General features: G+C 36.0%; 1 protein-coding gene across 1 annotated transcript; it reads right to left on the reverse strand.

Annotated features, from left to right (window-relative positions):
• Positions 1-112: 112 nt before the first annotated feature.
• LOC18436077 (uncharacterized) lies at positions 113-6922 on the reverse strand. Its single transcript, XM_006846103.4, has 5 exons — positions 6474-6922; positions 4069-4296; positions 3837-3925; positions 1619-3359; positions 113-1001 (listed from the first exon to the last, which is right to left on the reverse strand). The coding sequence occupies exons 2-5, from the start codon at positions 4226-4228 to the stop codon at positions 373-375; spliced, it is 2619 nt and encodes an 872-aa protein (XP_006846166.1). The 5' UTR covers positions 4229-4296; positions 6474-6922; the 3' UTR covers positions 113-372.
• Positions 6923-11539: the final 4617 nt, after the last annotated feature.

Here is an 11539-nt window from a genome sequence, read left to right on the forward strand (position 1 = left end):
AATTCAATTTGTACATCTTAGCAAGAAAAGCTCAGTTTGAGTCTTGGGAATACTGAGACTTAGGTTCTACGAGCGTGACAAGCAATTACTAGAATTTGGAGAAATGCCCAACTGCCCATGCAAACATGTACTTATGTTTGAGTACATTTTTATTCCACTAATCTCATCTTACAAATGTCCATCCATCTGTATACCCATTATATTGATTACATTGAAATTTCTCTTTTGATAGTTGTATTACATGTAAGTTTCATTACACAACTGTACAAAGCATATAAGGATCAAATTTAAAGGAGGCCCAAACCCAAATATAAGGAATGCGAAATAAAAAGAGAGAAGAAAAAATACACAAGGCATCACCTCAAGAACTGATCAATGTTTAAGCTGATTCACTGTTTCTTCTATGAGATCATCCAGTATCAAAGACTCCAACTCTGCACCCACACCATCAATATCAAACCGAAGGTCCATCCATCCGTCCCTATGGCTAAGATCTCTTGTCACTATGCTTTCAAGTGTGGGATCGGCCCCAAGGCATGAATGTAGGTGCCAATTTATGCCAGACCAAACTTTCTCAAGAACATGCTCACCCGAAGGCATTATAGGCCTTAAATCCATCTGACTGAGAGGGCAATAACCAAGGGAATGCCTTGTTTTGATCTCCAGTAGAACCTCATTTATGCAATCAAATAGCAGATGGTGATCCCACCGATTTGAATTATCATTTGATATTGTGGAGTTCATGGGTTGATTGTGTGAGTCCCATTTCCCCAGAGACCACCCCTGGCCATCACATCCAGATGCCTCAAGCATGTCTCTCACATAGGTAAAATGAGCTTCATCTTTTGGACTCATAGCAATGAGGTAATGGTCTGAATGTGAAGATGAAGTTATGGTTTCTGTTGTGGTCTGGTTTACAATTGCTGCATCGGATGGTTGTCTCGAGCTCAGGTCAGAGTCTGGCTCGTCGAAACAGATGTGCCGTGGTTGTAACTCTGAACCTGTTTAAATCACAGACAAGAATTTACAAATTAAAGTTCTCAAGCGAGTTAGGTTATGGGGGAGTTAATGGTTCTTTGAGGATCAATGAGATATGAAGTATTTAAGGGTTAGCATTCAATACTTACGTGTTATGGTTCTCCATCAAATGGAATCTTGGGTTTGGGTCCAAATAATTGCTTGTCACTGTTAGGGTTTCAAAGATCTAAGGTTGCAACTAATTACTGGTCGAACTTCTATGAAATTGTTAGATAATATATTGTTTAGAGTTCCCAAGCTTAATGTTACGGTTCACGAGCAATTTCTGGTAGAATTTCTAAAATGAAGTGCTCGACAACCATAAATTATGCAGATACAGGTCAGGCGCATATAATATATGGATAAGGATACATGTCCCAGGATTTTTGTGCTCTTTTTCTTTTTTTTCCTTCAAACCAAGATGCTGCCAAGGTAAACTCATTTTGAACATTTCCCTTTGTAATGCAAATATATACAGTTGGGTTTTAGGATTCCATATTAAAAAAAAAAACAATCTGCCTATTTAATTGTCAGAATAATAACCATGTCAAGTGATAAAAATGCCAATATATTTTTAAGTACTGCGATAAGAAAATCATACCATCGGAAACCGCAAGGTTTTGTGGAGTAGCAAAATCCTCCCCAGGAGACAAATCCAAAACTGAGACTGGACTTGGCCTTCTTAACTTTGCGGTGCCAATTTCTTGGGTCCCAACTTCCTCTTCATGTAATGCTAAAGAGCTATTGTCTTCCAATATTAAAGCATCAAGCTCATTGCTGGTTCCAATCTGTTCCAAATCACCATCATTTCTAGTGTCCAGCACAGACGTCCCCAAATCTCCATCATTTACTTCTTCAGGACATTCCACTCTTTCCATGGTCGAAGAACTGTCTACCCCCGAATTATTTGCGTCATTCACTAACTTATCATCGTGGTTTAGTTCCTCCATCACCAAAGCTCCACTATCCAAACTACTGTCCACCTCTAGAGGGTTCCTCTTACTCTTATCTGCTAGAGAAGATGCATCTACCTGCACAACTTCGACTGAACTAAAAGACCCATTTCCCTGGCTGTGTTCATTTCGTATTTCTTTCTCTAGACTAAGTGGCGCAGGGGGCATGTACCCAGGCAATGACAGTAATTTCCCTAGGCTGTTTGAATCTCGTTTACTCCTTACACCTTCACCTCTATCTCCCTGCTTCATTCTCTCTAAAAGATGCTTCTTAGCTTCAATATCATAAGTGTTTCGTGGACTGTCTTTATCTGTTTTTGTGTCCTTTGATGGGTCCATCATCTCTTTATTGGCATCTATGGCATGTTTCTTACCATAAGGGACTCTATGGAGAATCTCATCCATAGAAATGCGGTGCCCCTCTTTCCGGCTCTCTTTGATCGCCTGCTTTATCTTCTGCTTAATGTCCTTTAACCTATTAGCAACTTTTCCACTTTCCCAAAGATGTCTAAACCCATGCAGTGATTGTGGAGACGATACTAAAACCGACCCATTTCCTCCATTTCCATGCCCTCCATGGCTAGGCTTTAGAACAACTATTCTGGTTGGTAACCAGAAACTGCCATTTTCCTGATCATTCAATGACGCATTATTCATATACTGATCCTCAAAAGAGATTGCAGAGATATCTATGTTTGGCGGGTTCTCAACACGAAACCTTCTCTGTCTGACCAATGACCTGGCTCTCCCTTGTTTGTGCTTGGTGGCTTTTGGAATGCATTCTGATAGATTTGCTACCTTCTCAGAGTGGGAACCCTGCATTTCTTGAATCTGGTCTGTTAAAACAGAGTTTGGGTCTTGTAGTATTTTGAGAAATGCTTCTCGGTTAGAATTAAAGATCTCTAGAGCATCAAGAAAATCTTTAGATTGGTAAAGTGCCACATCTCTTGCAAGTTCTTTCGCATCCACAAAGTCTTGCTTTAGAAAAGCCTCCTTTGCTTTATCAAGCTTTGCCTGTAGAAGGGCATGCTTCTCTAGTAACTGCCTGCTAAGTTCATCAAGTTGGGTCTGACCGAGATGGTTCAGACCGTCCCTTGCCATATATGCCTCACATCTGTTGTCATCCCTTGGTTCTTTTGTGTGCGATGAACAAATATCACTCGAATCGTTCAGTTGGTTAGGGAATGTTTCACTGGTTGGCTTTCCAGTATGTAAAGGCGAAATCCTCAGATGTGCTTCCTGTTCTTTGGACATTTCTTCAGCAAGTAAAGGCGAAATCCTCAGCTGTGCTTCCTGTTCTTTGGACATTTCTTCAGCAATCCATGATTTCATACGTGCCCGAGACAAATTTCTCTTCTTAGGCGGGGTTTCTTTCAACTTCTCTTCAAACTAAAGCATTTAAAATGCCAAAGTGTAAAGTGTTAATCAAGAAGACATGGTCATGCAATATCTAATGATTACCGGAAAAATCCGACACAAGGAGGTGATGTGTGTTCTAAAATTTGAAATTTGTATATAACTGGAAAACTGGATAATGAGGAGGAAAATTAGTTAGAGAACCACAAACTCCGTTCCATTAACCCTCCGTCCCTCACTCTCAGTTAGTTAGGAAGATACTTGTGAGTTGAAATCTTTAACTGAAAAAAACACTAGAAAATTAATTCAAATCCATTGTTTAAAATGCCAGATGTTTTAAGTAATGAATACGAATTCCAAGAATATAACTATGAAGCGAGTTTCTCCAGAACAGAACTCCTCAATCACCAAAATAAGTACATTAAAAAAAAAAAAAAGTGAAAAAATTAAGAATAATTCTCATAATACAAATCTAGAACCTGCATTATAACACAGAAACGGTTCACTTACATGTAAAACATCACCACCTGCCTCCATGTACTTATGAACTTCACAAGAATCTGTAGCTTCATCGAAATCAGTTCCCGAAAATTTCATACCTGCAAATAGAAAAGTTAAAAGACATTAGCATACACGACTCAAGAAACAATGTATAATTCAACAGCATGTATTAGAAGAAAGAAGTCAATACTCAGTTTTCCAGAGTCCATTGAATTATACCAAACGTTCCTTGATTACTTACCACCCAAATGTCGATCATCCCAATGCCTTTTGTCTGAAATCATCCTTCTCAATGGATGCCTACGATGCAAGTCCAAAAATTGAAACAAACCCCACATACAACCTGGGTGGTCATTCTCTCTATATGAAGGAGAAAGCTTGTATGCCACCTGCTTTGCCATGGCTTAATGAAAAAGCTTTCTAGTTCACTTAAATCAAATAATCCAACTCAGCAACCACACATTCAGACCTGCTCATAAAAGGTAGAAAAAACCAATGCATCAATCAACAAGAAACAACTTAAACACCAACTTCATAGAATCCTGTGGTATTAAAGAACACCCAATTCTTTAAACTGCAAACATGTCAACAACAAAACCAAAGCAGCAATTATTCAGGCATCAAAATCATGGCATGTTTCAAATGGTGAAATAGAATCAATGTTTCCATACAAATAGCATCAGTTCTTTGAGACAATTTTTTAAAAAGTCATTTATTTTGAAAAATAAAATTCATTTGGAAAGATTGACACAGAAAATCAGGATGATGCCAAAGAACTCCGCTACAAACAAAATGTGCAAGTGATGGCAATAATTTTCTAAATATAGATCAGACCAATGTTCTACATTACCAAAACCGAATCACAAAAAAATGCCAATAGGTGCAGTTTAGAGCAACACTAAGAAAGCTGAGACGTAAATCTTTCCCATTCTCATTTTGAGGGTGACAATTGCTCTTGCATTAGCCGAGACTACCACGTTTCTCGCACATACTGAAATCAACCTTTCTCAACTTATCTTGAGGGTGAGAATGGTTCTTGCATTAGCCAGCAAGGGTGCAATCGTTCTTTGGTTTTCACAATATACTCAAAACACTTGAAGCAAAGTATTACAAATTATCGTATTCACAAATATACCAGAATGACTACATTAAAAAACCACCATCTTTTTACACCCTTGTAGCTTAGGAGGAACAGACACTTACAAGAACATTATCGGATAGCCTAACACTGCATGTCAACATGTTTTTCAATAAAACTTCAAACTTCAGCAACATTATATGAAGAGAAAACCTACCACATTTACATTGCATAGGTTTAAAGGCATGTCAGCCATATAAAACCCAGCCAAGGTCTCTGTGCCATGTGGATACATTTGCTACCATGCTAATATCAAGATCCAAATATGGTGGAGGAAACTGCACCTCAAGGAAATTATATGAATAAAATTTTACATATTCAACTAACTACAACTTCCTTAAATTGACCCTTGAGAACAAGGATGGCACTTAAAGGGGTCCATTTTGATACCTATGACTACCCACGTTCAACGTGGGTATATTAAAAAGCAAGACAGAGACATAAGAAATATGAAAACTTGTGGGTTACATGTATAAGCATCATACATGCAATTTGGATGTGTTTCACACTGATTTGTGAGTTTTTATTGTCAAACGTCACATTTTGTACTTTCCCTTTTTTCTTGGATTTTTCTAAAATTCTCCAACTGTAAACAATTTTTATCCATGTTTTTTATATTTTTCAGCTTATTGGGATACCTTGTGTTAGGTTTTTAGTTTAGTTTCACTTTTAAAGTTCTTATTTAATTTGTAGCAATTTTTTAATTTTTTCAAAATTTTAGGGGTTTTTTGGCCCTGTAATTTGCCAGCGCCAAGAACGAGCCCAGAGAGTAAATAAAATAAAATAAAAATTGACACACATATATATAGTATGAATTACCTTTTTATACTAAACCGGAATTCGCTCTGTTGTGTCTATGATTTTTTACTGGAGTTTCATTATACAACGTTAGCTTTAGAGAATGAAATGAGATAAAACAATAATAAATATGGGAAAAAAAGAAAGTAGTAGCATCTTTTCCAATTTTTTATAACATCAAAATTGTCAACTTTTTTGCATTTTAATTTGTTCTGAACTGTTATTGGTTATCGTGTAAGACTGTTAGAGACCATCTACTTAATTCACAAACAAACTAAAACATAGTAAAATTACACAAAAAAGAAGAAGAGAGAATAACTTAGAACCAACAAAAGATACAATAGAATTCACAACAGCTAGATAGTAATATTACCCACCATTAATTTTCAAAAGTATTACATAAAAATGACAAAACTATTCAGAGAAATGGCATAATTGGATGCACTGACAGGTTAAAAATGCATAGATATTTTCCTTTCATTTTCTTCTTTTTTAAAATTTATGGGTTCTGTCTGCAAAATCAACAAGCACCTGCTAACCATCCATCAAATTCACCAATATTTTCTACAAAAAAATATATATAATAAACAATCCTGAAACCCAAATGGCTTTCCTCACAAAATTATTAATCAGTAGAAAAACCCAATTCAAAAAATATGTAATTAAAAATATTAGAAGATGGGAAAAAAAAAGAAGATAAGCGCACGTACCGGAAGAGGGTTCGATGAGACCAAGCAATACGCAGAAGGCGAAATGGAACTGAGAGAGCCATTTTGTGGGTTTGTAGAGAGAGAAAAAGAGTGGGTTTTAGAGAGAGAGAGAGAAAGAGTCCATGTTGACACGGAACGTGTTGTAAAGAGACGGGTGATGAGAATTAAGAACAATAAAATGGGTTAAAAGGAGCTGAAAGTCACGCCTGAAATTCAAGAAAGGGAAGTTGAAGATGACAGATGGAAAAGACAGGCGGTAGATTTGGAATTGGGAAACAGAGCGAAGATTGTAGAGAGAGAGAAGACGAGCGATGATTTTAGAGAGAGAGAGAGAGGAGGGTAGAGAGAGAAAGAGGGACGAGGGTGGCCCCTCCTCTCCTCCTTTTGAGGAGCAACTTCCACCATTTCCTCCTCTCATTCACCAAGTACGCTGCGGACCGCCCGGCACATATTCTGCTTTTGCGTTGGGGTCGGGTCCGGATTGCGAAAGAAACACGTTTCCAGTTGGCAGTTGCCATCTCTCTCTCTAAACTCTCTCTCTAGAAGTACAACTTAAAACAATGAACACGTATGCTGTGTTCCTTCGGGAGCATAATTGGCTTTACTCCCTATTAGGGGGATGATTTGTTTAACCTGAAATTTTGAGAAGAATTAATAGATAATTGCTCACAAAAGAATTAAAACTTAAGTTTTCTCAGATATCACTATATAAAAATTAGATGGTCTTCTTTTTTTTTATTGAAGTTAATATATGGGTTGAAGATGTTATATCTTCAAAATTTAGGGCTTGAAATTAACTCTAGTTAGGGTTTTATCCAAGTGACTTAAATGGACATTCTGCTCCTGTGAGAGTAGAATATCAGTTGGTAAAATAAGTTTGAGAAGCAGTTTATAAGGCTTATTATTTTAGGTTTTGATTATAAAATTTTAAAAACAAAAAGTAGTATGGATGTCGTAAATGGCACTTAAAAATAGAGATAAAAAATTGGATGCGGTTTGTATAAGGCTGAGGTTCTAAACAATCAAAGTAAAGCACAAATTCAAATAGTATCGAGAAATGTAGTTTTAATAGTGGAAATATTTGTAATAGCCTTAAAATATTTTTTCATATCTAATTATAAAATTTAAAACTTAAAACATAGTGTAGATCGAGTAGATCTATGAAAACATGAAAATCTTGAAAATTGACGGTCTAAAAATGCATCAAAAGATACACTATTTCCAAAACTTGAAATCTATTTTTTCTTCTCATGTCCCCGCATCTTAAGGTCGAGATGATCAATTTGAGGATATTTGAGCATCAAAACAATCTCTTCTAGTTTAATTTTTAAGATGCGACCTAATTTGATTGTTTAGAACCTCGCACTTATATAAATTTTTTCTTAACAAATAATATGTTACAAGATACATTATTTTCATAATATTAAAATATATTTTTTAACTAAAATAATATTTTCCGGGATCGAGATCCAGTGTATCAATCTTGAATTCCTTTTGAGTCCAAAACTGCAATTTCCTTTGATACTTGTAGTGGGGCTTCACTTTTGTTTTCCACAAGTCTTGTGCCCCATGCTAGCATTCTCTATTAAAAATAAGCTATGATTCACACAAAACAGGATCCCAGTTTCTCTCTCTTCAAACATGGATCTAATGTTCCCTTTGTCACGTTTTCTACGATAAATGACAAAAGATTGATTATTCCCCAACTCTTTCTATTTTTCAAATGATAAGTGATCCTTCTCATACTCTTTTCTGCAAAGTGAACATAAAGTAATGAATAATCGATCCCTACCTTTTCAATCTTAACTTTTTCCTAGAGATTTTTGCTCAGTTCTTACTTTTTAATCTGACCTTTTCTATGGGGTATCGTTTTTCAACATCTTCGTTATCTGAAAGTATGCTTTACCATGATATTTTAAAATTCAATGCATAGGTTAAATTTAGAAAAGACGTGGGGATTTATAGTCTCACTGAGGATACGACTTGTAATAGAACATAATGACAGATCAGGATTTGTGCAGTCAATCGAAATTAATTAAAAAAAAGCTATGATGATAATGATGTTGATCCATGGGTTAAACTTGTTGCCCATATGTTTCGAGCTGAACACCCCGATTTGATGACTTGGCTCCACTCACCTAGTCATATTAAAAAAAAAAAGAAAAAAAAAGGCGACTTTTTAAACTTTTAAAAGGTTTAAACAAGGCCTAGGAGCTTCATTTCATCCTAAAAATACTATTTTTATAATAAAAATATTTTTTAACGTTATTTATATACTTTTTTGTTCGAGTCCCTATTTAGGTGGGGACTCGGACGGGGTGGTTCAATCGGTGGAGTCGAACCCACGATTTTGGAACACTACTTTTATTTTTTGAATGGTAACGTATGACTTATCAGTTATTCATATGTAAAATACAAGATGTTCAAGCAAAGACGCAAGATTTCAGAAACGAAGTAATAAATAGATAGGGAGTATGGACTCCTCTTTTGGCAAGAACATCGACATATTCATTTGCCTCTCTATAACAATGTTGGACTGTTGTCATAAAGGTTGACAAAATATCCAAATTTGATAAAAAATAGTCCTTAATCTTCAAGGAATATGAGTATCTCTCTTACTTCAGGCAATGACATTTGCCGAGTCTCCTTCCATAATTCTGCCCCTTTGTAAATTGCATAGCAATTTCAAACCTTTTAATAAACCTTGTGCTTCCGCCTCGTTTGCCGTTGATAAGACTTTTAGGAATAAATCCACTATCCTTATGTGTAAGGAACCAGCTGCAACAACTAAAATATTCGATTTTAATGTAGACAGATTTGTACTTATACTATCAAACACTCTTCTATTTCTTTCCTTCCACACATTTCGAATAAGGCTAACCCAAATAGATCTCCAAAGAATAGTTCACATCTTTAAAATATCGGGTGTGATCTATTGGTCAAGAAGAGCTCTGACATTTTGGGGCAAAGGTAATGACAAATTGAGGCACTATTGAGCCCAATTCCAAAGATGTGTAACAAAAGGGCATGAGCGGAAAAGATGTTACAAAGTTTCATCAATGTCTTTGTATAGGATATATACATTGGTGATAATAAACCCCCTATTTCTCAAGTTATCAACAATTACTAATTTATCTTGACACATGATCCATAAGAATAGCTCCACTGACACAGGTTCCATAAGTTGTCAACAATTGCTAATTTATCTTGGAACCTACTTTACGGCATTGCAAAGGAGCTAAGGGACCATTCATCAACGATGTTAATAACAATATGTGGAGATTAACCAAGAAATAAAGAATCTCCCTCTTGCCATTAAAAGGAAAATGGGAAAAAAATAATTCATCTCTCATTAAAAATCCTCTCTCCAAGCTTTTCTCCAATTCACTTCCTTTTCAAACACTTACATGTTTGGTTTGCGTGAAAATGTTTTTAGAAAATATTTGCAAATGAAAAAATTCTCTCATATGATTAAGTATGATAATATTTTCATATCAACTGGTCTTAGTGTATCTTTTCATACCAATTGAGAACTAATTGATGTAAAAGTAGTCTCACACTTAACCATATGAGACAATTTTTTCATGTGAAAATCTTTTCGAAAAAATATTTTTACAAGAACCAAACATGTTATAGCTGTCGCTCTTGAATGTTAACAGTTATTATCATTAATACAAGAAGCAAAGCTCCAAAAGTATAATATCATCATTATAATCATTTTAACCTTTTTTCAATTAATTGGGGTCGGCTATATGAATCTAGTTATTCATTCTGCTCTATTAAAGATCATATCCTCGATGAGCCATAAGTCTCTATCTTTTTTCAAACTACTTGCAGCCATGTCCTTTTGGGCCTATCTCTTTTACTTTTCAGTCATTCCACTTGAACTAACTCGCACCTCCTAATATGCGCTGTACTTGGTCAGCGCTACATATGAACAGCCCATGTAAGTTTACTCTATCTCATTTTATCGCCTATTGGTGCCACGTCTAAATTTTCTTGAATATTCTTTTCGAATTCTATCCCTTCTTGTCTTGTCACTCATCCATTTCAACAGCGTTATCTCCACTACACTCATTCTATGGGTATATTGTTTTTTGTCCGCCTAACATTGTGTCCTATAGAGCAAAATTGATCTCACTGCAGTCCGATAGAACTTGCCCAGCAGCCTCATTGGGATGCGACGATCACATAAAATTCCAATTGCACATATCTACTTCGCCCACCTAGCTTTAATTCTATATGCGAAATCTTCTTCAATCTCTCCATTTTCCTAGATTATCGATCCAAAATATCGAAAGTACGATCTTATTTGAACTTCTTGACCATCAATCTTGACTACTTCCTCGTCTCTACTCCTATTCTTACTAAACTTGCACTCCATATACTATGTCTTAGTCCGACTGATTTTAAAACTTTTAGATTCTAGAGCATCCTTCTAAAATTCTAACTTTATGTTGAAGTTGTGTGAGGCCTCATCAATCAAAACTATATCATCTAATATAAATGAAGAAATAAAAAAAATACACAGTACTCCCTACTTCTAAGGATGAACCAACTTGACTCATGAACGCGTAAAAAACCCTAACCTCTAAAGGCTCAAACACCACCTATTACCTAAGATCCCAGCCCAGCTAATACCACAAGGCACTTCACTTCCAATTCCTTCACGATCTGACCTCAATTTGCATCCAAAGTACTCAATTGACCTATTGCAGTAACCTTAAGGGCTGGGGTTGGGTCCTACACTGAAACAGTGCCCAAAAGAATGGCGAGCAAAGCGTGGCAGTGTATAAGAGGCCGCGGCAACAAGCAAATCAGCGACCAAAAAGAGGGACAAAACATGCGCCAGAGGAAACTTAAATCAACTATTGTATTCACTGTGCCCCAAAATAATCACAAAATTGATTACATGATTTATCTTTATATTTGTTGTGTTCACTTGGACGACCAAGTCGATCAACGGTTGAAGTTTAGGGACTTTGAAGCAAATTTCCATCAAATTTGAAGGTTGAATTCTTAGACTTGATAAGGGAAAACTTGGACTAATTCTAAAGAGGCTGCTC

The sequence above is a fragment of the Amborella trichopoda genome, chromosome 8 (assembly GCF_054954075.1).
Source record: "Amborella trichopoda isolate Santa Cruz 75 chromosome 8, AtrichopodaSantaCruz75HAP2 v2.0, whole genome shotgun sequence".
In the NCBI taxonomy this organism is placed as follows: domain Eukaryota; kingdom Viridiplantae; phylum Streptophyta; class Magnoliopsida; order Amborellales; family Amborellaceae; genus Amborella; species Amborella trichopoda.

Coding starts and splice junctions, on each gene's coding strand:
- LOC18436077 (XM_006846103.4), bottom strand. CDS start 4,228: ATGGCAAAGCAGGTGGCATACAAGCTTTCTCCTTCATATAGAGAGAAT. Junction 3,360..3,836: donor CAGGTGGTGATGTTTTACAT/GTAAGTGAACCG, acceptor TAAATGCTTTAG/TTTGAAGAGAAGTTGAAAGA. Junction 1,002..1,618: donor AAACCTTGCGGTTTCCGATG/GTATGATTTTCT, acceptor TGATTTAAACAG/GTTCAGAGTTACAACCACGG.